The sequence below is a fragment of the Alligator sinensis genome, unplaced genomic scaffold (assembly GCF_000455745.1).
Source record: "Alligator sinensis unplaced genomic scaffold, ASM45574v1 scaffold23_1, whole genome shotgun sequence".
NCBI lineage: Eukaryota > Metazoa > Chordata > Crocodylia > Alligatoridae > Alligator > Alligator sinensis.
In genome coordinates, this window is record NW_005841890.1 from 2822098 (window position 1) to 2849924 (window position 27827).

General features: G+C 41.1%; 1 protein-coding gene across 4 annotated transcripts in view; it reads right to left on the minus strand.

The window, feature by feature from the left end:
* CTNNA2 (catenin alpha 2) overlaps positions 1 to 27827 on the minus strand; it is an 862138-nt gene that overhangs the window by 40306 nt on the left and 794005 nt on the right. For all 4 annotated transcript variants that reach the window (XM_006018010.2, XM_025197143.1, XM_025197145.1 and 1 more), the window contains exons 14-17: positions 19133 to 19246; positions 12652 to 12833; positions 7692 to 7797; positions 2828 to 2962 (exon numbers count right to left, since the gene is read on the minus strand). In XM_006018010.2, coding sequence (XP_006018072.1) covers positions 2828 to 2962; positions 7692 to 7797; positions 12652 to 12833; positions 19133 to 19246 — 537 coding nt within the window. The remainder of the gene's footprint in view (positions 1 to 2827; positions 2963 to 7691; positions 7798 to 12651; positions 12834 to 19132; positions 19247 to 27827) is intronic.

A 27827-nucleotide genomic window follows, 5' to 3' on the forward strand; every position in this document is an offset into this window, starting at 1 on the left:
CTCAGCCAAGCAACTCCAGCTCCCAGCCAGCACGCGGTGCTGCACCCACACACTAGGGCAGCTGCTGTGTGGGTGCCAAAGGGAGGGGAGATCCCCACTGCCCTCCACTGCCCCATGCTACATGTGGGGGGCTCTGCCATGAGCACCCAGAAGCCCCAATCACCACTGCTGCAGCTGGTAAGTGCAGGGCTTTTTTTTTTTATTGCGGGGATGCTGGGGCCAGGCAGGGCAGCCATCAGGGGTGGGGATTGGCTTGAGGGAGAAGATCAGGGAGCAGGATTTGCATGGCAGCGATCTGCCATGTGGCCCCAGAGCCTGCACAGCTGCTGGTACTGCTGGAGAGTGCTGTTTTTGGGGGTTTTTTTATTTCTGCAGTGCTGGGACCAAGCAGGGGGGCCTTGAGGGGCAGGCCCCTGCTGAAGCCAGTGTGTGTGGGGCCTTTTTTGTTTTTAATTTTTTTTTTAAGTGCCAGGACCTAGGGTCGGGCAGGGGATGGGGCAGGACAGCCATGAGGGCTTCTCCCACAGCTTCCCCCACCCGGGGAGAGGCAGGCACAGCCAGAGGAGCCATGGGAGAACCTGCAGCCACCCAGCTGTGCCTGCCTCTTCCCGGCTGATACGAATCACTGAATCTCTCCACATCAGCACCAAATCAATTCAGGACAGTGATTTCAATCTCTAAATCAAACCACTGTCTTCCAAATTGGCTGAATCTGAATTGAATACTTCCCTACATGCCTAATATTTCCCTAACTTTGGGGGAAGCGCGGGACACTGATACATGAGATGCTGCTGATGCTTTAATCAGAGTGGCTCCGAGAGCCTGGTGGTAGGAAGGGATGGGGGATCAAGAGATGGTCCAGTCTAGTCAGCCACCGACATCTGCCCAGTAGCCTAGTAGGCAGAGCACTTCTTCAGGAAATGGGAGACCTGGGTTATACATGCTGCTCAACCTGACAAGGTTTAAACACACATCCGCTGTGCCTGAAAATAGTGCGAAATCTACAGACTATGAAAGCACATTCTTCATCCTTCATCTTGGAGCTGGGCCACTGGGTGGAAAGGAATGCAAAGAATCATAAAACTAGAGAGAACCTGAATAGGAAGCCTCATAAGAACGGCCCACCTCTGATAAGAAGAAAGCTCTAGGCTCTGCTCCCTACTCCTAGTGCTGTTCATGGATTGTATCCAACAAATATTCAAAACAAAATGCATAAACAATATTAAGAGCAAATCCCAGGACTCCCTGCTTCCCAGTGAAGACCCCTCCCCACTGGGATATCTCTATCAAAACAGATGCTCCTTTTTCATGATCTCCTCTGGACCCCCAGGAATATTATATTCTGCTAAATGGGCCAGCTTCAACAGAAGGGATGGAAAAATGCCCTCTGTTATGCTTACAAGGTTCCTTGGGTGAATTTGATATCTTTTATACTTAGCACTTAGCTGGGTGGTTAAGGCAGTTTACTGGGAAGTAGGGTATATTGGTTCCTATATCCTCAAGCTGAGCAACGCCTAGAGCTTAAGGGTGCCTGTACACATGCAAGAAGGCTGCTCCAACATGCTATAATTACAGTGTGTCAGAGCAGACTTGATTAACTGAGTCTGCTGGAACGTGCTAATTAGCACCCCTCCAGTGTCCTCTGCATCTCATGTATTAGCATCCATGCATCTCCAGTAGCCTCTGCATCTCATGTATTAGCATCCATGCATTTCAAAATGGCAGTGGGGGTGCTTTAACTAAAGCTCATTTGACTTTGGCACACATGCAAAAATTCCCAGAGTTTCCAACTACCTAGGCAAGTGACTTAACCACTATTGGTCAAAAGATGACCCCACCACTTGTAGCTTAGGTGCTCAAAGCCATTAGGAAGGTATATTTCAGAAGTCGGCACATCAACAGTTTTTCAGGGATCTAAGCAGGGTCGAATTAGCAATGCAATTAGAAATTTAGGTACCTAATATGTGGAATAGGATTTGGGCTACAATCCAATTTTTTTTTTTTTTTTAGTGTGTGACCAAAGTATGACTGTGCCAAAATAGAGTGGATAGTACAATGGAAAACATAGAAGTCATGAAAAGCAACAGTTGGTAGTACTTGTCTATGGGTCTCACAGAGACAGATGGCTCAAGGTGAGGTGAAGGGAAGAAAAAAGTGTCTTAAAAATATAGCAAAGATATGAATTATAAGCTGACTATCTCTATGCTTGTGTTTTGGACAAAAATTGGTTTATTGTAGGTAAAACTGTGTTTTCATTAAAAAGAAAACCCCTGAGGTAATTGAGTGGGAGGATATAGAAGTCCTTGTTAGGTTTGGCATCTGTATTTGGAAACAGAACATGCATTTAAAAAATGGCTGGCCTTCCAAAGTTTTTGCTAAACCTAGCATGCTTTGGAACCCGAGTGAATGAAATCCTATTAGTTGTGACCATCTTAACAATATGCACTTCATACGGAGTAGTGCTGGCTCCTGCACAGAGGAAGGAAATTACTAGTACTAACAAAGGAAAGTAGATTTATAATGAGCAAATATACAAAAGCTCCAAATAATTATAATATTCACAGCTTGGCAATGAGTTTCTAGACTACAAAATAGCTTTTCTTTTGGAAGAATGAAGATTTTATAAGGTTAGTGTAAACAAAGGGTAATTGGAAAATCAAATTGCTCTACATAAGTTATTGTAAGGTCTGGAATAATGGTGATAACATTTTTAAAAAGCCTGCTTTATGAATCACTATGTTTTTTTGCCTTTTACATTATTGTCACCAAAAACGCTCCCTTGCAAGTGCTACAATGAGAAACATAAACCGCTAAATATCCAGCTTACCCCTGACACAATAAGTTCTCCTCCCAGGTTCTGGACTTCTGCCTTCACCTTGCTGCATATGTTGAGCTGGTGGCAATAGAGGGCAATGCGTTGGAGATAGGCTAACAAATCCTGCTTGCAAGCTGAATCAGGGCACTGAAAGGGGAAAAAGCAAAAGAAAACTTGATTAATTTAGCTCAGGGTATTGGATCCCTATACAAAGGCAATCAGAGGAAATAGTAGCAATGTTTGTCAGATTAGACGCAGCCATTTCTCTTAACCCTTCAATAAGACATTTGATGAAAGCTGAAAGCACATTCTTTACCTCTTCTTTAGCCTGAATCTCATGAATTAAAAGATGAAAATGCACACAGCCTCTTTATAAAAAATAAATCATTTTGTCAGTTACCTGATGAACTGTAAAGGAAACAAAATAATCTCCGTAGTTGTTCCCTAGGACATCATTCAGTTTGCGCTAAATGCAGGAGTCTACTGATGCATACTGCTCTAGTCCATCTATGCTGGAAGGAAATTATTTATGGTAATATGAGCACCATGTCACAGACTCTTTCAGGAGATGCTTTCAAGTTTGCAGCTCTTAATATGAAGGAAATGAAATTATTTGGTCCCCTTGAATGTCTAAGTGATGCTTCTTGCTAGTACAGGAAGGCGATCTATATAGTAGCGTACCATTCTGACACATTCTGCATATCAAATGTGTGTGGATAGAAATTACCCCGGGACAAACTAACTAGGCTCAGTGAAGGTTTCATAATCAATATAGCTGGAGAAGACCTAAGTGCAATTTATTTATTGTCCATTGAAATAAATCCTTAATAGAAACTGTACCATCCCCAACAATATCAACAGCATAATAAACAGCATAGAGGTAGTTAATATTCCAAGTCAAGCCTCCAGAGTAGAGGCCTCTATAATTCACCCAAATGAAACCCAGCGGAAAGGCCTCACTCCTAATAGCATGTGTCCAATAACCACTTGTCAGGGCTACACAACAAAGCCTGCCTTCCAATGTTGTCTGCATACGTTTCTACAGAGATCAAAGATTCAATGACTTTCGAACACGCTTCTTTAGGGCATTAAACTGCTCCATATTCGATTTTCCATGTTGACAAATAAAATAACTTCATAGCACCTAAGCTAAGTATGATAAAATTAAACATTCGCAGTCTAATGGCTCCACAATTATTGACTTAAAGACCTACTTTAGCTATGACAAATAAGGCACAGGGGAAATATTTTTACAATGCACTCGGCAGTAAGACAGGAGGACTGGATATACGCGCTGTAGCCTATAACCCTGAAAGCAGCACCTGTTTGCTCCTTTTCCTTTTACATCTATCGATAAACAAGGGCTAGGAGCTCACCGAGGCTGCTAGGTTTAATCTGTTCTATATTTATGATAATGCTACTTTGTCTTTCTCTCAGTTGCCACATGTTTGAAGAGTGAATTCCCAAGAGACTTCTAGTCCCTACCTCTGACAATTTAATACAGTACTATTTAGTCTCCTCTTGAGGCTTATGAACTGAAAGAAATGAACTTTAAAGTGATACCACCAGAGAGCTGACAAGGCTTTAAATACAAGTACCTTGGAACAAATTAAAACAGAAGATCTCTCTCACTGGAACAGTAATTAAAAATGCAACGGTCCATAAAAAGTTTATATTGCATGCATGTCTCTAAAGTTCTATAAAATATCATTAGGGCCAAAGCATTAAAACAAGCACCTAATTCTCACACCAATCTCTTAACGTGTGTATTTTAAAGGTTGTATGCCTCGTCCTTCTGGAGAAACACAGATTAAAACAGAACTCAAGCCCGTATTCTTTAAACAGAATGGGTTTTCCTAGTTGATTTTTTGTTCCTTTAATTCCTTCATCTGTAAAAGCACCAAGTGTGAAAACTGAAATATTTTGCAAATGTTCCTTAATGTTCCTTAACAGCTGTTTCCACAGTGGGAACTTCGCTAACATATTGGGTGGATTTCCCCAAACACACAGAAAACGATATAAGGTGTGAATGGGCAAAGTGGGTGGAACGAGCCACAAGATATACCACCAAAACTCCTTCCAACTCTGCCTCAGATACCCTGACCTAGACATCTGGTGCCATTTCCACCAGAAGTTAAAATTCCTATGACCAGTAGACTTTCTCATTTCAAACGGAGGGCAAAAGGAGAGCTGAAATTCAGAATTGTGATAGCAAATAATTGTGGAAGAACTTTTATCCTTTTACAGTCCCTACCAATAGACTTTATCAAAGGAGGAGATGATCCAGCTTCTACCTTGGCTGGACAGTAGACAATTAGAAACAAATGTCCATACTTTGGTATCTAAAAAGGGACACATTCTTTCATATTATCCAGTGCTATAGGGACAGCGTAGGGGACCTGGGCATGTTCTTGTTGTTAAGGATCTACAACTATAACATTAATTGCACTTTGAGTTGAAGGTTGTGTTTCAAGAGCTTAGTTTTACCTGCTTGTATTCCAGGAAACAAGAAATGAGGTTTAGTGTTAAGTAAACTTGCAAAAAAGCAAACATGGGAGAAATTAAATGTAATCAAATCATTTAAAACAACAAAAAAACCCCTCACAAATAGCTTCAAGTTTTTGATTTAACCAGCTTGTTTATTCTTTTCTTCCTCTCACTAAATCCCTCTAAAGGCAAATGCCATTCCTGGAGAATCTCATAAATAAGATCATTTGAGCAAAAGAGAGAGAATCAATTTTGCAGCAAGAGAAGGAGTCATTTTTAGTTGCTTAAACGTACAAATATGCATTTAGCTATAGGCATCCATATTTGAAATTTGGTCCTCAATTTTTTTTTTTTATTTGATGCCTTTATATATAGGTAGACAGATAATATAATAGAAGAACCACTGGAAGCAATATAACAGGATTAAGAAAAATTAGGCTGAATATCAGGAACATCTTCTGAAATGTGGAATGTATTAGTCTGCAAAATAATCTCCCAAGGGAAGTGATGAAAGTCCTGTTCCCTGAGTTGTTCAAAATTGGATTGGATGAAGCAGTATACACTGTACAGGGGGAAAAAAAATCCTGTACTAATATGAAAGTTGTCTAGCTAAGCCAATACATCTTTTTCATTTTGTAGAAAAGATTATAACACTCCATTCCTACCTTATTGTTCAATTACTCCAGAATAAGGATGGCAAAAGAAAAAGAAAAAATAACAACTCGAAAACCTAAATCAAAGAAAGAGCCCACTCATGGTTACTGCTTTTCTGGGTTGCTCTGTAAGAGATCAGGATAAAAATATCAGGGCATGTTATTGACTAAGAATGTCTTGAAATAACAGAAAATCGGTAATTTTTTTAGGGCAAAAAAAAAAAACCAAACAGCCTTGCAAAGCCATACACTCAATCATTTGGCTGTTCTCTGCCTGTATCATGACAGCTTTTAAGTAGCTTAGCAATAAACCCCCAAATTTTAGAGAATGTTCTGCATGTGTGGAAAGAAATGGATTTGCTTTGGTCAAATTAAAAAAAAAAAAAAGAGAAAGGAAAACCAAAGAACCACCTTTTCACATGGGGGGCAGAACCCACAGCTGCAACCATCACTGGTGTTTACAGATCAAAGCCCCAGTTAATAGAGGCCATTAATACTGCTTCACAAAACCATTCACACTACTCCAACCATACCTGCCCTTACCATACAATTTTAAATGTTGACATCTCGAGTGACTTATTTTACAAGCGGAACAAAAAACAATACAAGTGGTGGTGGGAAGGAGGAAGAGGAAACATTTAGGGGCACTGGCACAGCAGGAAATATTTGGGGAAGGTTGATATGTCACATCCTGAGCTCCTGACACACGATGGAGAGCGGAATGGGAGAGGACATGGAGTCGTGGGCACAGAAAGGAGGACAAAACACCCTGGTCAGAGGAGCAGAGACCACGGCACAATGACTTTCCACTGGAATGAGGAAAGCAAGAGATGACATACTGGGAATTTGAAAAGATGGCACAATGCAAAGAGCCCCTAGTGCCTGCAGAGAGTGTGGCCTACAGAAACTACAACACACATCACCTTTTAATAATTGTATTCAGCAGCGTTCCAGTGGGATCCTCATTTGTCTCCTTCTGGTTTCACAGGCCCATACCCGCCTTAACTAAAGCCTGCTGTCTCCTCCTCGCTTGAACAATCTCCTTCCACCTTGTTGCATCTTGGCCTGTCCCTTCCAGATCAGTTTTTATATTATCTCCCCATTTTTGCCTTAGTCTGCCTTGATGTCTGATACCCTCCACTTCAGCTTCCAAAATCTGACTCACAAGCCTTCTCTTGGCAGTCCTTACAATATGCCCTGCCTATTTCCTTCTCTGTGCTCTTATCTTGCTCAGGACATCAGATCTTTGGTAAAGGTCTGCAAACTCAGCATTTGTAGCATGCATTTTTTTTATAGGCTAGAGATACGATGTTATAGTAGAAGGCAGGGCTTTCTAGAATTTGTAGACTAATTTATAGTCTAAAAGACAAACACATCAAATAGAGGAGAGTGTATGTTATCTGATTTTAGGAAGAGTTAACAGTTTGGAGGTTGGTCTATTTCTGCTTTGCATGGTATTCTCATCCATGAGAGCTGATTCTGCTATTATTTAATAGTTTTAACTTCTCAGCCAGTGAATTAAAGGGTGTAATATCAGTCTCACTCAACTGACAATGATTTTAGTAAGCTGCCTGTTTCTGTAGAAACAGCCTGCTTACCATCTCTAGATCAGATTACTTAGCAAGGGACTTCGTGCAAAAAATCCTTTGGCAACAAAAAATGTTTTGATACTTCCCATGCAAAATGCCACTGATTGACTTGAGTCATATTAATTTTTTATTTGTTTACAACATTACCTGATCAGCTACAGCTCGTGCCAATTTGTCCATCCTAGAGCCTGCTTCTGCAATCTTCTTGGCTGCATTAATGACATCAGATGTATTCTTCAATGGGCCTTTACCTCTGTAAAATACAATATAATTATGCTGCAATCTAATTAAATCATGAAAGCAAACAGTTTTAGTGTCCTAGCTCAGTATTTGATTTTTTAGAACTGTACTAGGAATGCCTACCTAATTTACTGCAACTTCACCTTTTAACTACTTATTATAGTACGGCTTGATTAAGAAATGGGTCTGCTGTATTTCCTTTCACATATAAAATGCCTCACTAGCAGTTTAGTTTGATAATGCCTTCCAGCACATGAACAATGTTTAATAGTATGTGCATTTTTAAGTGCTCATTAAGAAGCGGACCCTGCTCAAATCCAAAACTTTTTTCTTAAATTATGTTATTCCCAGACCAGTGCTTAACACTAAGTCTGCCAAGTGCTGGAATGTCACATTAGAAAATCTCTTTCCTTAGATTTCTGACAAAAAACAGCTAAACTACTTGAAGCATAATCCTTCTGTGCTTAAATCTTGCTTGATTTCTCTTTATCCTTACTACTGATGTCTCTCTTTTGGTATTTGTAAGATGATGTAAGAAGTGCACATTCTAATAAATACATTTACCAAAACTTATACAAAAGGAAGGAAAGCATCTGAGCCAACGCAGACTTGCCTTATTTTATTTCTGACTCAAACTCATATCAAATTTATTAAAAAAGGTTCAATAATGTTCGTGAACATCCCTCAGTTTCAAGGGAACATGTACTTTTGTATGTTTGCATTCAAGCTATATATAAGGGTGCAGACAGAAGTGACAATTTTCGCCTGATCTGGCCACAGAAAGTGATTTATAGCCATGACCAAACACAAATGCATGGCTGCAGACCAGTTAAAATGGTGGACTGGGCAAAAATCTGAACTCTCATTACATGAGGGGTCAGATAAAGTTGTTTCAAAACAGAGCGTCTTCTGTAACTTGTGTCTGCGCTGCCTCCCAGCCTCCAAGCTGTTTTCAGAATGGGAGGGGGCAAAAGGGAGCAGAGGGTGTTCAGTCTCAGCCCCCACTGGAGGGTGGAAAGGGTTTCCTCCACCTCACCCTCCAGTGCCAGCTGGGGACCCCCTAGAACAAGCTCCTTCTGCTCCCTTTCTCCCCTCCCAGTCTGCAAACAGCATGGGCTGGCATTGGGCTGGCTGGAGAAGGAGCCATTGCTAGGGGAAATCGGCTGCAGACTCCCAGCCAGCAGCAAGATTCCCCTCCCTTAAGAACCAAGAGTGAACTTCTGATTGGTCTGTGGGGTCGTTGCAACTCAGAGTGCTTCCTGCAAAGCATTCTCAGTTACAGCGGGGAGTCGCACTTCTGTCTGTGCCCTAAAACACAACTCCTCATCCTTTTGATGGAAAATCAGGTGATTTTATGCTTTATTTCACTTTATATTCTTAGGGCTTTTATTGACCCCCAAGCTCAAATGAAACATTAGCAGCAACATCTGCCAGGTTTGAGAAAGCGTGTGGGTATGGTATGTGAGGGCCAGAGATACGAGAGAAGCCATGATTTTAAGGTGAGATAACTGTATTTATTGGACAAATTTTAATAGTTGAGATAAATAACAGGCATGCCTTCCAGCTTCATGTAGCTATCCTCATATCTGGGGGAAAAAGCCCAAAGTAAGTAAAAATTAGATTTCCTGGTATACACTTTCAAAGTAGGTGTGATTGTTTAGTTTGCTTTCTTTTTTCTTCACATTGAGATGTTTCCATTTTATGTAGCAGATTCCAACATCTAACATGTAAGAGAGATGTTGTAGCTGTGATGGTCCAGGGATATAAGAGGAGCAAAGTTTATTTAGCTTGGATTGTGACTGTTTGAAACCTCATCATTTTCTTATCCGTCTCAACGACATGCATTTGTTCAATAAAAGACATCACCTTACTCTAGAAACCTTATTTTTCTCCTTTTTAAATACTGTGTATGCTGTACCTGAACAACACTGTACATGTCTTATTGTTATAAACTTGCCAAAACCTTGCTTGAGTCAAAGGGTAATTAAAAATGGCATCCACCGAGTCATAAGACTGTTTATGAACAACCAGAAATAAATAGCAACTTATAATGTGAATAAATACTATCACTCAGATTATAAAATTCAAACTGTCTGGACAATAAATTGGCATTATGACAGCTGTTTTAATTGCTATTGCTACGGCAATAAAATACAACTTTAGTGTGCATCAGCACACACAACCAACATTTACAGATAAGTAACATTGCAGCAGAATACATTCTCTCTATGAAGAACATTGAAAGTATGGTAATTTGACTGTAAGGGGGGGAAATGGGCATTTTTTCATCTTCGTATTACCTACAGTGCTGTGAAAAACACAATGGAACATTCCGTAAGATTTAATTTCCATCTCAAATGGATACCAAAGCATAATATATATCACATCTTCATCAGACTTGGACCCTAAGAACCTTAACACCAACCTCATATGCTTTTCTATCCATTATAGCAACAGATCCGCACATCTGACTGTCACACGCTGCACATATTTGGGAAGTTATTCTATTTTAACATTGCTGAGGTCACTGTAGACCAAGGAGGTATGAAGGGTTTTGTTTAGTTTTGATTTTAATGGAATATATTAAAGGAGTTTTTATTAAATCTAATGCAGATAGAGACAGAAAGGTCCACTTTGAATTTTTTATTTTTAATTTACCTCAAACATGACAGTAAGGTCGCTCTCAGTCTCACATTATTTCTGTTCTTTTGATGCCAGAAAAATCTGATTACCAGACTTGCAACTTGAAGCATAATAATGTATTCAAAACTAGCCCAGCAAATTGTAAAGAAACGTTCATATTCCAGTCCATTGCAGAAGTTACTAGATAACACCCTTTTCCCCTGCACTTTTACTCTGCTTCAGGGCCAAATGGACAGAGATGCAAGTACAAAGGAATATTCCTTCCATGCTTCTGAAGTATGGCACAAAGAGATTTTTCTTTCCTGCCACGAACCTTAGGCAAGGGTTCTGGACATACAGTTGGGAAAGGATACCCAGAAGATGATTTTTCTGCCTCAGGAAAATGAAAGGGAAGACTTAGATTACATTTTTTTTTTTTCTTCAGAGCTGCAGTCATGTGGCAAAAAATATTCAAATGACCAGCCCTGGGAAGGATCTGGTGGACCACTTAGTCCCCAAGCCTGCAAGAACTGGAGCACTGCATCAGTAATTCATTTTCTAAAAGTAGGATTAATCACTACAGCACTTACTGGCCAGAGATTTATGATGATACAATATGGACACAGATACTAAAAGGTAAGTATTGACCAAGAACAATCCAATCCCAGATTCTGGCCAGATCTCCTCTCCACAGGGGCCTTCACTGGAAGAGGTTGCACTATGATGATTTATGCCAAGCATTAGGTAGACAACACTGGTGAATGCTACCGCTAAGCAAAGATGAAGCATGAAAACTATTTTTCATTCTGTTTTAGGACAGTTAAGTGAGAAATCTGGACTAAAAAAACTGTTTATGATCTTTATTTATTCAGCAAGTTGTATGATGATAACTTTTTGAAGTGAAGGCTAACTGTCATAGGTCAGACGTTCAAAGATCTATACATACTTAATTCATAAGTGAAAATACTTGTGATTGTGAATGCAAATAAGTCAGGTGTATGCATATATATTCATGTTATACATTGAATAAGAGTATGTGCACACAAATGTATACAGAAAAGACTCGATGCAGCAATCATTGCTACTGAATTTGGGGGGAAAGCTCTAGTCACAAAAGCATATCAACAGCTAAGACAGAATAAGAAACGTGACAGAAGATTCGACTAAACAAATAACTGGATGCCTGGTTTTTACATACCACAAGAAAAATGTGATGATTTTTATCCAGTCGTATTTCATCATCGTTTGAGTAATGCCATTTCTGCTTTTCAAAGCTTTATTAGTAAGAAAAATTGATATATTGGCTTTAATTGATCATGGTAATGTGTAATTCAAAGACCCATATAACACCGTCTCCCTGGTGTGATTAACAATGTGCCTGGATTGAAATAAAATTTGTATTCAAAAACTTGTATGACAGTAAGCCACTGACGTAAAGGCTAGAATTTGTTTAAATGGTATCATTAATGAATTACTTTTTGATGCACTGTAATTAAAAATGAGTAAGGTGACTTTGGAGAGAGGAGTTGGAAATTAAGGAAAGAAAAAGAGTCATGCTCACTGACAAGTCCAGATAAAGGTGAATACTAGCTAAAACGATAGTGTTTGGTTTGGAGGGGGGGGGGTTGGGTAGAGGGGGAGGTTTGCAAAAATTTAGTCTTCAAAATGGTCTTCAAAATGGAAGTTCTGTCGTTATTTTTTATTAACATAAATTGTGAGAGTGCGAGGAGATACGTTCACCTAGACCAATACCATTTGAAATAGCTTTTGAGAGCCTGTGGCCGCAAGTATCATTGCTGTGCCACTTGTGTTGAAACTAAAGATGACATATTTAATATGAAGTGGCTAGTTCAGTTGTATCTGTACTTTAACTGGCTTTCTGCCCCAAAAGAAACACATTGTTAAGGAGACTGAGCTATAAAAAAATGTTAGTTTTATGTTTTGGCTTGCTAGTGAGTAATAAAATGCCTCTGCCACTGATTTCACTGGAACTAGCCACGTGTGTCAAGTTAAGCTTACGCATAAATGCTTTGCTGCATCGGGACCTTAATGGTGAATGCTGTTTAAACAACAATGCAGAGCATCTTTATGTCAAAATAATGGCGCAGAGATTATAGATACAGCATGAGGACTGAACTAGATACATTACCTAAACACAGTAAATACACTCAGTCGTCCAAAAATTCATCATCATAAAAATAAATGTTTGGGAAGAAGCCCTCTGCACAAAGTCTTTGGTCCTTACCTCGTAAAATCTGTCATTTCCATCATAATCATGCACATCTGCTTTGCCAAGACAATGATGTCATTGCCACTGTCATCCCACTTAGCCACCTCAGCATCCAGTTTACTTTTTTCTTGATGGAATATCTCTACCTGCTCTGCAATCTTGGCCTTCTCCTCCTGGGGGAGTTGAGCCATGATAGCCTGGGTGAAACGTAAAGAAAGCGCACATTAACAACAGAAGCGAGATGCTATTTGAGTTCCTCAGAACCCTGGCTCATAGACATAGCTTCCCTGAAAAGGACCGTCCCTGTCATATAACGCCAAATAGATTTCACAAATCCCTAACTCCGTGCAACATGGTAGACAAGGAGCCATCCAAGCTCTACAGGATGTAGCAGCAGATCCTCCGCTGATGTACATCACAATAACTCTCAATAATTCACAGCTGAATTATACCAATTTACCCTGAGGGTCTGGCCCCTACAAGGAAAACTCTTAAGTGGATCAGGTTACCTACCATCAGTTTCAAGGAAAACTGAAGTGGAAGCTTCAGGGCAAGCTTCAGGATGGTCTCTTAAAGCAGGCTACCTATTAGCGATGGTCTTCAGTGCACATTTTACTGGAAGAAATTCTCATTATTAAAATGTTTTCAAATAAAAGAACATGCAGGTAAGACCTTGGTCCAAAATTGGGTTTCGATACATCAGCTATTTCTAGAATAAAGGCCTTTTTATAGTTCTGTTAAGCCTCTGGATATTTAAAGACTGTACACCTATGAAACCAGAATGTGATAAGAGAGTGGGCAGAAGCCACTACAGTCAAATGGAAAGACAGGAATTGTCATCGTCGCTTAACCTTTAGACAGAACAAAAGGAAACCTAACCCGTAGACCTAGAGGTTTGCTAATTTTCAGTGGTATAATTGGAAGGTTGGAAAGGGCCATCTAGTCAACTTCCAGCAAAAATACAGGATGTGCTATTGCCTAACCCATCACAGACAAATTCAGCTTCCACTTGCCTTCTTAGGCAAAGTATTCCACTGGCCGATAAGTCTTACAGTGACGCCATTTTTTTCCAGGGATTTAGATCTAATCTTCTTTGATGCAGTTTCAAGTCCCCAGCCCCTGTGGCAAGGGAGAACTATGTTTCTCAGTCTTCTTTATGGCAGCCTTTCAAATATTTGAAAGAGTGCTATCACGTCCTGGCTATCATTCACATCTCTCTCAGCCGCGCCATTAGCCAGATCCGATGCAGCTTTCTCTGACTCCAACATAGAAATAAGCAATGATGTGTGGGGGAATATGCTTAATATAAACAGAAAGGAACATACCTTTCAATAATGTTTAGTGGTTTAATTGGTTTTGGGATGATATGCAAAATGGCACTAAACAGGTTGATTCTAATTTGCCGCGACATTATCAACAAAGCAAAAATAAAGTTACAAAAAATTGCAAAATTATAATAATTGCTTCTGAAGATCAATTGGACACTTCCAACAATGATTTCCAAGCTGAGATACTACTTGGCTTCAGGGTTCTGAAGCCCACATTATGTATTTAATGGGGTGTGACATATATTTAAGTGTCATTACATTTTTTCTTGTTTATGTCACTTTCAATCAGCTGAAGTCTTTCTCTACATATTCTTAAACTGCTCTTGGCTTTTAAAAATTCATAATTGACCTTTTCCAAAACTGAAATTAAAAAAGGTTATCTATAAACAGTAGATCAGAAAATGAGGAATTTGCAAGTTAATCAAATTAAAATTCAACACATGAGTTTTAATTAGGACTTATCAATGTAACTCAGCAGTTTCAAATGTTAACACATTAGTCTTTCCACCGAAAAATGCAATGTAAGTCAAATTAATAAATAATATAAATATAAATATAAATATAAATATATATCTCACACTAGAACAGAAGAAATCATTTAAACTAATTAGAGGAGGCATGTGACATTAAAGTTCTGTATGACCAGAAAGATATTAAGGCCAATCTGCATTACTTCAGTGTGGTTTCTGTCATTTATGGCAGTTTAACTAGTGAGCAGTAAAGCCTGTGCATGGGTACCTGCCTTTAGATGTTCAGCCAGCATGACATGGGGTGCCACCTTCAAAGTGCTCAGAACCACTGCGCTTGCAAAGATATATAACCCAGCAGAATATCGTGCTCCTGTATGGTCCACAAGTTGTCATACTAAAAAGTTTGACACTGTACTTAACAGTGTGCTGAGACTCTTAACAGGCTGTACAACTCACACGCACACACAGATGTACTTCCTGTACTCTTGGACATTTGATCAAGTGCTACAAGAAGACAGACCTTAACATGATTACTGGCAACAGAAGCAAGAGATGACAAAAATCACCTGCTCCATCAACTGTTAACTGAGGACCCAAATGGATGGAGGGTTAAGAGTCATAAACCATTTATACATGGAGCCCAGAAGCTCCTGGAAGAGACTGAGGATACTGAACCAAACCTAAGGACAGCAATGGAGTGAGCCAGCTGCTGGGAAAGGTCAGATCTATTCCTACAGCATTTTATACCAACACCAAATGATCGCCCCCATTGGGCACAAGCTTGACAGACAACCATGGGTCAAGCTAAACAGACTGAGATCTGGATAAAGACACTTCAAAACAACACTTCACAAGATCCACATCTTGGATCCCCTATGTGAATGAGGTGTCCAACAAATAGAACAGGCCAGGTTCTCTAAGTAGATGCAATATTCTTTATTAGACCAACTGAGTAGTTGGAAAAAAAATTCTTAGCAAGCTTTCGGGTGCAGCCACCCTTCATGAGGCATAGGGAGTCTCTGCTGGTCTGAGACTCCAAGGAATGAGAGAAGTTAAAAGTGAGGCGGGATCATTCCTTGGAGTCTCAGGCCAGCATAGACTTCCTATGACTGAAGATGGGTGACTGCACCCAAAAGCTTGCAAAGAACATTATCCCAACTACTTAGCTGCTCTAATAAAAGATATCACATCTACCTAAAGAACCTTGTCTGCTTATGTCCTTAGACCAACATGGCTACAACCAACAACCCAGCAACAGAGCAGCACTTAATCAGAAGCTGCAATCTTTGCAAATGCCCAGATGGGGCAGATGGAATCTGCAAATTGAGCAATAATACCAGCCAGTGGCTCATAGATTACAAAGTTGATATCTGGTGCCATATAAAAGATTGAGAAGAACTAGCACACACATCAACACCAGCATTTTATAACTTTAAAACTATTTCCATTGCTCTTGCATTCTTCCAGAGCTCTATCTACTAGCAAATAAAGTTCATGTATTCAAGTTTCATTTCCAGTCAAATGCTAAAAGCTTTTATGGAGCAGGGATATATAGGCAGAGGGCTGAGAGGGACATCTATGGTCAGCTATTTACACACTTTCTGGAGATGGAGGGGGTGGCTTTAATTAGAGCAGCTCTCAGGAGCTGCTCTAATTAAAGAGCCTGCAACATCTCATGTATTTAGCATCCCATGCTTCAAAAGAGCATCAGGTGCACTTTAACTAAAGCTCATTCAATAAGCTTTAGTTAAAGTGCCCCACTGCCATTCTGAAGTGCGGGGACACTGAATACATGAGATGCTGAGGCGCGCTCTAGCAAACTCAGTTAATCAAGTCTGCTCTGATGCGCTGTAATTACAGTACGGCGGAGCAGACATCCCACATATCTACAGGTACCCTTAGACTATAATCCAGGGGTGGCAAAATATGGCCCACAGAGGGATTGCATGGTGGTGACAGTGTGGGCTGGGGGCCAGGGCAGAGCAGGGATCCACCCCCTAAGTCTGTGCGGGATGTGCATCGTAGCTCTTCCCCGACCCCGCACTGTTACAGCTCCAAGATCTCAGGGTCTTCATGGAGACCAGCAGGGAGCCACGTTGGCAGGCTCTGTAGCTGGGCAGGGAGCTGCATCTAGGGTGAGAGAGGGGTGTGTGGGCAGTGGATTGTGACTCAGCCCAAGCCCCGGCACTGCTCTGTCACTGTCCCAAAATCCTGGGGTCTCCCTGGCCCCACCAACCCATTCACTCCATGCAGCTCCCTGCTGGCCATGGCCCCATCCCAGCCACCCAACTACACGCCCTGTCCAGTGTGGGTGTGGGTGCCCGGGCAGTGGCACTGGATCCAGAAGTGGCAGCCAGAAGGAACCACTTGTACTGGGGTTACTGGGACATAGAGCACAGTTGTGTACTGGTCAACATCCCTCTGTGGGCTGGATCCAGTCTGTAGGCCTTATTTTGCCCCCTCCACTCCCATCGTATTCTCTTTGGGGCAGGACCGTTTTTTGTTTGGGGGGGAGTTGTTTTTTTTAACTTGTATTTTAGTGCCTAGCACAGTGGAGCTAAGGGCTATAGGTTCAACAGCAGCAGCAACCACTGGGTTTCAGATTCGTCAGCCCCTATAGCTGGAACGAGTCCTTAAAAAAATGCTCTTGTCCCTACTTAGGTGTTTATTTATAATCTCGTCTTTTTTTAGTCTCATTTTGATTACTGAAAGAACCGTGTGATGCCATAGTCCCAGATTTAGGCAAGAGAAGATTAAAAGCGGAATATGAATGAACTGAGCTTCATCAGGAACATTTTACACTTGTGTTTATTTCAGTCAGCAGTCTTTCTCCATACATTAAGGGTTCTTTCCTGTGCGTTAAAGGATTAAAATACCTCCAAGACACATTTATGATGTTTCCTGGGGCACCTGCCCCTTCTGGCATAATTTTCCAGTCCCTTTCCAAGGGGCAAGCCCCTGAAAATGGGATTTTGTGCTCTGACTTGTCCAAACTGGGTTATTCCCAGTTTTGCCCATTCTGGTTATTAGACATGATATCCTGCTGGGTCAATGGACTAGGTGCTTACAAGAATTCTCTTTGGGAGCCTGTGGACAGTAATAATATGCACTGACACAGAAGCAGCATCCCTGAAACAAAGTATGTTTTTTGGGGGTTTTTGCTAAACTGTTCACTGCACCTGGAGAAAGGGATTTAAAACAAATCAGAGATCTATGCATATTCTGTCTTTCTTATACAGCTTTCTCAGACTCATAGGGAGGATACTACTTCTCCTCTGAACCTACATCTGTAAGGTCTTCTGTAGCTGGCCCTACATCTTCCCTTGTGACCAAAGTACAGTCTCCTTGCTATAGTTTCTGACAGTAAATTTGTGGCACCTACAGTGTACCTTTCCTCTTCCAAGTCTGCATAACAGGTCCTTTTATTCATTGGGTATCTTTGGATGAGGTAGTTAGCCTGGCAAAATAGGTATGTCACCATGGCTGGAGTTGGGAGTCACCTCTTCACAAATACTGACTGACAAAGCTCTTTGGGTAGATGTGATATCTTTTATTAGACCAACTAAATAGTTGGGAAAATTGTTCTTTGCAAGCTTTCAGGCAGAAACGCCCTTCTTCAGGCATGGGAGAGTCTGTTGGTATTTGTGTGCTCTCCTGGAAGCCAATATGCAAAATGCAGGTGTGAAAATGCAAATGCTTGGCAGTGAGGATCAACCCCAAATACGGACTTAGATTTTCCTTAGGAGGCCAGTGAATTGTCTTTCCACCTCAGTGACCATAACAGTCAACTTTTAATCTGAGGCTAAATATCATGCATCCCATCCAAAACAAAGACCCCGAGGTGCACACAATATTCATGAAAAACTACAGGGATGTCTCAGATTTTCACAGCATCTCTCCACTACTTCAGTAGCAGAATGAAAGGGAGAAGGATGAGGGGGAGTGTGTGATTTGTAACCGGCTTGGAAGTCAAATATATTTTCACGTTGTCGATTGCTAGCAACATGGTATCCTGTTGCTGTCTTATCTGAGTTGAGCAGCCTACTTAGCACAAGGTAAACATTAATCAGAGATTGACATAATCTGGACGGTCAACAAACTTCATTTCTCCGGCATCTCTGACCCTTGAAGCACCTTGCCAGCTTAATTTGCAATCCCCATGCATAAGTTAAGGTCACAAATCACAATGCCTCTATTCTATCATGATATAATCACACTGGTAAAATTGCATTGACTCAGTAGCAAATGTCTTCAATTATACTTAAATTATAGGGACTACTCAGCACCTTAACCAGCTCTCTCCGACAACTCAGCACACAGGGAAACATGACTAATGTAAGACTTCTCTTGGCACTACACTTTGTGCCCTAAAGGATTTTTTTTTTAATTTACTGAACGCTCTCACAGCTACAGTATATTCTATGTATGCATTGCCTCCTGCTCTGGGGTTGGCTTTTGAGTGAATGGTTGATGCAAGATATCACAGAATCCTGGTAGAACCATTTAATAAACCCGGCACTTTCGTACTATGATGAACACGAAATGTCTTTAACTTTCGAAGCCTGCAAAACAAAATTGCCTCCCAGACTTTCTGACATGACCCTGAAGATTTCAAATCACCAAATCTGCTTTCAGAGGCATAACTTTGCATTTGGAGCTAGATACAGAGTAAACGGAGTACTTGGATTTTATGCTCACCCTTGCACTCTGCCCAGCAATAAGCTGGTCATCTTCAGTCTGAACACTCGTTCGGCTGCGGACATCGTAATCTTCCTGTTCAAAGTCTGAATCATCTTCTAACTCTTCGGGGGTCTGGAGAGAAAGAAAGAGAAAGTGCAAGGAAAGAGAGAGATAGAAAGAAAGAGTATGATGTGACAGGCTTATAAAGGATAAAGACAAACTCCGATGTACAGTAAGTTCTTATTTCATCGACTACCTGCCCAGGCAATGCTGTTTCTTTTTTCTTTTAAATTAACTTGTCTGCCTAGGCAGTCAGGATCTGAAATTGAATCATCCTAAAAATTAACTTGTTTCAACTATGGTTTCTTTTACAAATGGCATTCATCATCACCTTGCTGCGATTTTTCTTAACTCTGTTAGCGTGATGAATGCCGTTTCAAGAACAAATATTCTTTGGATGCATTTGCCACAGGAATGCTATATTTCAAAATAATACGACTCTAGTCTATACAAGGAGACCAATGCTGTTATATTGCCTGAACCACTGCACAATCCTTAAGATAGAAAGTAAGTATCTGAGAAAAAGTAACCAACAGGCAAATATAAAATACAAAATAAGACAAAAAAGAGCTGTCCCCAAAGACAACGGGAGATTCCCCCTGCAAGAAAATGTAAATTATGTTGTCAGCTGTTTTTAAAGCAAGTATATGGCGTATGCTGCCCAGCTGGAAACAGAAAGAAACCTCTATTTTGCTCCAGATTTCTGAAAGTTGTCTCTTTCCCAGGTTGGTCACAAGGTTCAAAGTATGTTGCAAGGCCCAACGTTTCTCTCTTGGTAGGGAATTAATACTGGGTATAGCTGGGTAGAAGTGCCATGGTGACTTTGGGGGATTCTGTGAAACAGCCGATGAGGTCACATTACAGTTGCATATGTTCAATTCATGTTGGCGTTGAGTTATTTGATTTGATTGGTGGAGACTAAGCATGCTATTTATTAATGTATTATCTTCACATGTCTGCACTGGATATTAACCCCCCCCCCCAAAAAAAAAAAAACCCCAACCCCAAACCATTAATGACTATATATCACTATATTAATAGACTGACAATATCAGTATTTAATAACATGTTTAATATGACATGGTTCACAATAGAGAGATAAAATCCATTCAAACCACAAGCGCCCTAGGGAGGGGGCTGCACTTTTGTTCAGTGTTTGCATAATGTCTAAGTACTGACCCCAGTAATTTTTCCTGCCATGGCAGGGAGCTGGACTTGATGATCTGCTCAGGTCTCTTCTGACCCTACCTACTATGAAACTATAATAGGCTCCTAGTTAGTGACCCAGCATTACTGTAAGACAACAGCTAACAGTGACAACCACAGTGATGGTGAGAAAGAACAAAGAAATGGAGACGTGAGCAATATAAAACCTCCTCATGGCCCCATTCAAATGCCTCAACCTTCCTCTGGACAGTCTTTTTCTATGGGAGAAAGTGTCCGTATTCACATACCTTGCTTGCGGGCACTGTCAAGAAGCGGAGGTGATAACGATTGCCACTTGTCGTTACAGTTTTGCCTTGTGGATGCTTGTTCTCTAGGAACTGGTCCAAACCCTCTAACTTAAAGTTGAGAGCCTTTTGACTCTATTTAGAGCGGAGCTTGATTTTCAACATAAAGTGCATGTCACTGTCTATACAGGAAAAATCAGCTGCTTTATGGGTTACATGGTTATATGCACTTGAGGTAGAAGGGAAAACTGAGCCATCTTCATTTGGCTCAAACAGTGCGAGTTAAATGCCTGTTTTGACACTGAGCACTGAAGGGAAAAATAACAAAGTATGACAGTATGGTAATGAAACTCGGGCAGAATCACTGAAGGGATACATATACAAATAGTGCATATAACAGGTTAGACAAGAGAGAAAGTGGAGGTGAAAAAAATTAGATTGTCTTCTCTCTTCTAACACCGGGAAAGCTGCTGACTGCTACCTATCATGAAAACATCCCCATATCTGGTTGTCCACTTTTCTTTAAGCACTTTATTCCCCATGCTTAACTATGCAAGGGCTAGAGGTGACTTTAAAAAAACTGTCCTTATTATGGCAGTGGTGGTGCAGAGAGGCTCTTCTCTAGGAGCAAAGCAGGGATGCACATCTGTGCCAGGGACCATTTCTTCACCTGCTCACCCCTTGTTCTGGGGGCTGGTAAACCACAACGGGGTAATAATGGTGTCTCATTACTTCCCTAAGCAGCCGAGTGAAGGCTGTTACAACCTAGCCTTGAGAGAACTGCCAGGGATAACATTCAAAAGATTAGGTACAAATGATATAAACAGAGGTAGCCTGTGAACGAGGTAAGACACATGCAGACAGCTCTGCATTTACACGGTTTATTCCCAGGAAAACCTTCTAAAACAAAGCACAGCTGTTCCTTCAGTGTTTGACATTTGCTGTCTTATAAACCAACAGTCATTTGAAAACAGACAACCGCACATCTGGGTTAGGTGTTCAGCTTAAGAGACTGAATTGTACAAAACGAGGGACACGTTAAGAATCACGCTTGAGGAATAAGTATACGTCTCCTTCTGGCACAAATCATACTTAACCCCACACTGGCTTTACACATCCACCTAGTTTTCTGTGACTGATTTTCACAGGAATGAAATGTCCTCATTTGCTGCTGGAATAGTTTCCTTTCCTGAATTAAGATCCACAGCAGCTATTGCATGGTTTAATTCCTACCTTTTAAACAAGCATTTCTGAAGATACCCAAGCACACACATGCAAATTCATGCAGGTGCAAAGGTGCGGATGTACTTCTGCAAGTGGCAAGCATTTTTGGGGGTGGTGTTATCTTTTACTGGACCAGGTCAGCCCAGATGAAGAATACCTTGCATTTGAAAGCATGTCTGACTTTATGCCAATCATGCAGTTGGTCCAGTAAAAGATATTACCCGCCAAAAATCCTGGCCTCTCGTAGAATCCCTGGACCATGACAGCTGCAACATCACTCAAACACTTCAATACTTCTGAAAATTTGGGACTAACAAAATCCTATCTCGGTTCTCCAAGCTATTATTTACTATAGCAGCGCTACTTTCCCCCAGCCTGTCTCCTTAGGGATGCAACTGAATGAGAATTAGCTTTTCAGTTTGCTTGGAGACAGAGTAAAGGAATGTAAGCCATTTTTTATATCAGAGTTACCATGACTTTCAAAGCATTTCCATTCCAGAGGCCAGGTCTTATGAAGCGTATCATAGAATCTTTAATGCCCATGCACAGCAGACAGGACCTGGCTTTTTAGAAGCTAGTCTCTAAGACAACAAAATAAAGTCTGGGACATAAATTATCTAAGTTGGAAGAATAAAGGACTCAATTCCACGAGGACTTGAACTTATGGCTGCATGGACCAAATAACCCCTACAACAATCTTTTTTTTTTTCCCATCCAGGACAGTTTCCAAGCCAAAGTCCATTCAGCATGGAACTAAGGGGAGAGAGATCTAACTAGGTTACTGAAATTCATAGAAATGTCATAGAAACTGAAAGAATAGATAAGTCATTTTTGATATTCACAGTCACCAAAAGGGTACATGCTGACTGCCTGGATTACACAAATAATAGGACATCCCTGGGTTAATTACTGCTGCAAATCCAATTGCTGGGCTTCAATTAGTGCATATCTTCTAGGGACAAATAATCCAATTCTGTTTTAAAATTTCCCAGTGATGCAATCCTTGGTAAATTGGTCCAACGACTAATTACTCTCATTCTTAAACATGTGTACCTTATTTCTAACTTAAATTGGTCTTATTTCACCATCTAGCCTTTGGGTCTTGTTAGATCTTTGTGCGATACAATTAAGAGCGTGCTAGGAGCAAAGTATCTTTCACCAAAATAGCTGTTCTAACTTCCATGACAGCCATGCAAGCTGGTAGGAAGAGTAAAATTAAAAAGGGATATTTGTTTTTCATTTAATTAATTTAAATGTGTTTCCCAAATGAAAAGATTTGTATGCATCTGTGGGCTTAAAAAAAATGCAATTATGTTAACAAACACACCACTGGTTTACCTCCAACAAGCCAATCTAACCCTCTTCATAAGAGAGAAAAAAGAATGAAAGACATTCCTCTATTCTCCTAGTACTAAGAAACCATTCGTAGACTTCTTCCTGCTGCCCCAAAATAGGGAAAATAAATACATTGATTGACCATAATCATCATAATGAAAAATTAGCATTGCAGTTTCCCCTTCTGGTCAAACCTGAGCCATTTTAGACCAAGATGCTCTATAATCAAAAGGGCCACACAGAAAGTGGGCTGCTAGTAACCTCTTCTCTTTTATGCTGAGGCAGCTGCAGGTTGAGTCACTCAGCTGATTGCAACACAGCCTGATTGGAAAGGACAGAGAGGAAGTCTCACAGTTGGTCTTTGGCTTTTTAGAGCTGTATAGGTCAAACCCAGCACCTTAAATTCAACTTGGAAACCTGCAAGCAGTCAGTGTGGATCAGAGAGCACAGCTCTAATATGCTTGTAAGCTATACAGGGCCTCAAGCAGATGATTGAGTTCTCCATCAGCTCAAGTTTCCAAGCGGATATGAGAAGCAACAGCATGCCAAGCACACTTGAGTAATATTATCTTGAGGTGGCAAAACCATCGATGATAATAAGAAAGTCTGCATCCGAAAGGGAAAAAATTAACCCTCCTGGACAAATAAAAATGACTAAAGATGCCACTGTGATGGTTGCTAATTGTATAGTGGGTTTTGCTTGAATAACTGGGAAAATCTAATAAGCAGTTGTGAAAAAAAACCCAGTGTGTAACAGGCCCCCAGCCAGTAATACAAAAGATGACATAATTAACTTATTATTTTCCATCTTAATTTTAGCTTATATAATTGTATACTATGCTTTTTCAAGCTTGGAAATGGATTTTTTTCCTGTACAGATCATATTCTTATTTCCCAACACTATAATGATCATCTTTTCTCTTCCAAAGGGATAGTAAAGCTAAAAAATGAAGAGATAAGAATTGTCTTTCCCTTTCTTTAGCTTATTAAAAGTAATAATAATATTAGGAAAAACAAGCTTAAAAGAATGGGGCTCGTTTCCTCCATGGACTCAAACGAACATCTGAGATAAACTCAATCATCTGTGACATGCTCCTGAACAATTATTGTGGGGTGATAATTTTTTTTCTGACAGAAGCTCCAACAAGATTACAAGTAATTGTAATACTGACAGAAAATTTAAAGCATAGGTTGTGTGAACGTTACTGCGTCATCAGTTAGGAATATATCAGAGATTGTTTTTTAAAGTAACACCCCACAACTTTTCATTGACGTGCACTGCAAGATTCATTTGGGATCCTGGAGCTCATTTAGGATTCATCTGTTTGGTCTGAAGAGGAAAGGTTAATTGACAAGAACAATCCCACTTTTTCTGCCAGCAACCTTATGGGTGGTCTCATCCTCTGACTGATAATGATAATGATCATATACTAATTAATATACTAATTATTCATATACTAATCTTCCTTGGTTAGTCTCAACCAAGTCAAAGTAGAAGAATCAGCACTGCTACTTCCTGGTATCATTTAATGAAGTCAATGTCTCCTGCCTTGTAGATGGGTAGGTTACACGGACATTGTCAACACTGGACCTCAAATTTCTGTCTGACGTTCAATACCCACTATAACTATCAGCAGAGGTATAGTGGCAGACTGCTTAAGGTATCCTACTACTCTCCCCAGGAACGTGGAGAGCTCTGCTGTCATTTATACCAAAGGCTGCTCTCACCTGAAAATGGGTACCTGGTCATTCAGGTAAAGGAGTCAAAGATGGTCAAATATAATGTTAGCTGCATTTTTTCCTTGCATGCCACTGGCTACAGGAACTGACATGACCTTAACCATACCAGCCCCATAAGTTGCTCTCTTGACATGGCCTTTGACCTCAAACTTTTGATAGCTATTAATAAGACAAAGGCAAATACTCATCGTGCAAATGTATGTACTTTAGCTGCCCTACAGAACTTGCAAGAGCACTGACCAGCATCCATGCATTCACCTGTCTCTTCTCTGGCAAAATGAGCAGGAGCTTTGCCTTCTTGGGTCAGTTTCTATATCCTGGTTAATTCCTTGAAAATATTGTTTTAGCCTTATAATGTTGCTCTGCAGAATTCACCAGTTCAGATTACATGAAAAAAACTAAAAAGTGGCAGAATGATACAATGAAAAACATAACTTGGGATATCTTCCTAGCATGGGTGACCAGTGCCTCCCGAGTATGGGGTGGGGCACCAGATTATCGGCGGGGGTGGGGGGAGGTCCCCCAGCAGCCGATCACTAAGCCAGCGGTGAAACCAGAAGTGCACTTCCGGTTTTGCAGCTGGTGCTTCCATTGGGTGCACGGCCTATCTCAGGGGGTGAATCTGCATGCACCCCTATGCATCACCAATTTAGATCTCATGGGGCCTGAATACTGTTTAGCTTAATAAGGTTCAGATGATAGCAGGGTAATAAGGGTGGAGAAAAATGGAATGAGTCTCCAGAATTACATAGAGAATTTTAGAGGTAAGGGGAAAATCTAGCTTTCTCTTGCATGCAAATGGAAGTTCCCCTGACAACATGCTAGATGTTGTTCTGTTTTATAAGGGGAGATGCTGTAAGCCAGGGCTTTGAGCAGGGGGAACAGCTGAAAGGTTGATCTGTGGCAGCTTATATTAGAGAGGGGAAAAAGCATAGGCACAGGTGAACTGGAAGATCCTTTAAAATGAGGATCTTGTCATTTCACTCCCATCTGGGAGGGTGATACATGCATCTGAGGCTCAATGGCTTGGAGGAAGAAGAATTTCTTCCACAACTTTATTTCCCCAACCATCTGGGCTTTGCACCAGCCACTAGATCCCATACATGACAAATATAAAATTGGGGGTCTAAATACATGCATGAAATTATATCTGGTGACAGGAAAAAATGGGAGAGAGGAAAACCATTTTAAAGTGATCTGACTGCCCCTGAATCTTTCCAAATATTTCCACATTATTTGCTTACTCAGAAGCACAATTTCATAGTTGACAGCTACATGAAATATACTTAAAGGGATGGTGGTTGTTTCGGGACTACCAGTTATCTAAATAGGGGAAACTTGCTTTTTATGTTTTAAGATTCTTCATAGGAATCTGTTGTTCTCTTTACAGGTGACTTTCACCTGACCTAGTCTGGGAGCTAAGAAGTTAAAGATCCCCTTAGCTTCAGCAACTCAGGACCAAGTCTGTCAAGTTTTGTTTCTGGATGACAATGGGAACTAAGACAGAGACTGACTCCAAGGTTCATGTTATTTAGCTCATTATTAAAAAAAACAACAACAAAAGGATGTCTGAGCAAACTGAATTAGATGATTAGTCAAACTTGGAATGATGTTTTCATTACCCAAAAAAACATTCAAAACCATCCCTTTCAATAAGGAGTATGTTAATTTATTTCTTAATTTAGATATTAATGATACTTAACTCATAACATGGACATCATACATACACTAAGAAGATAACACTCCACACCAATAGTCAAGATCTTAATAGAACAATGACACTAATGAAGAACTATTTCTACTGTAATAGACTTTTCACCTGCAATGATCAAATTACCTCTTAGACAATTAAGCTAGGGACCGACATCACACAAATTGGTTTAAGTGATCAGGAACTGATTTAAACCTGTAACAGAACAGAAGTTGAATGCAAATAAACTGGTTTCAAAATGGTTGAAACTAGTTTAAGATAGACCTGTATGGATGCATTATTAGACTTAAGTGATTTAGATTAAACCAGTCCATCAAACTTCTGTCCCAGATCCCCTCCCTACTCAAATTACCTTGTTGACCACCAGCATCCCATGATCCTTTGCATGCCCATGCTCTCTGTTCTGCAGAGCCAGGCCAACCCCACCAAAGGCTGTCACACTGATGAGGAAGCAAAACCTCCGCTCCCTAGCCCTGTGTCCTGCCTGTGCCTGCCAGTAGAAGTGAGGGAGGAAGGAGTAGAGGAGCGGAGACCCCACAACTGTGCTTGCTCTGGTCTACAGGGGGCTGGGCTATGGGGCAGGGGCCTCTGCTCCCCACCCCATGGCACGCCTGGCTTGGCTGACAAGCCGCACAGGTCTCAGTCCTGCTCCTGCCTAGTTATGTCAGTCATGCTAGGCAGGGTGGGGAAATACAGACTCTCCCCAGCTATGCTTGCTTGGGGCTGGGAGGACTGGGGCTGGGTCTACGGGGTGGGGGCTCTGCTCCTCCCTGCCCACCACCTGCAGAAGCTCGCACCCTGCAGGACTAGCCCCAGCCCCACAGACCTGAGCAAGCACATCTGGGGGCAGCCTGCACTCCCCCAACCTTCCCCCCAACCTGATATAGGCAGGCAGGACAGGAGAAGGTCTTAGAGCTGCTTGGGCTGTTAACTGAGCCAGCCAGCATGAAGGAATGATGGGGACCAAAGCCCCCCTTATCCCCCAGCTGTGCTTGCTTGGGCCTGGGAGAGTAGGGGCTGGGCCTGCAGGGTGGGGGCTTTGCTCCCTCACTCCCCAGCACTGCTGCCTTGCTTGGCTGACATGGGGAGGCAGAAGCCAGGGATGAGAGCCACATCAGGATGCCTCTCAGTGCTGGGGGTCGGGGAGCAGAAGCCTGCCGGCCTGGCCCCAGCCTCTCCAGACCCAAACAAG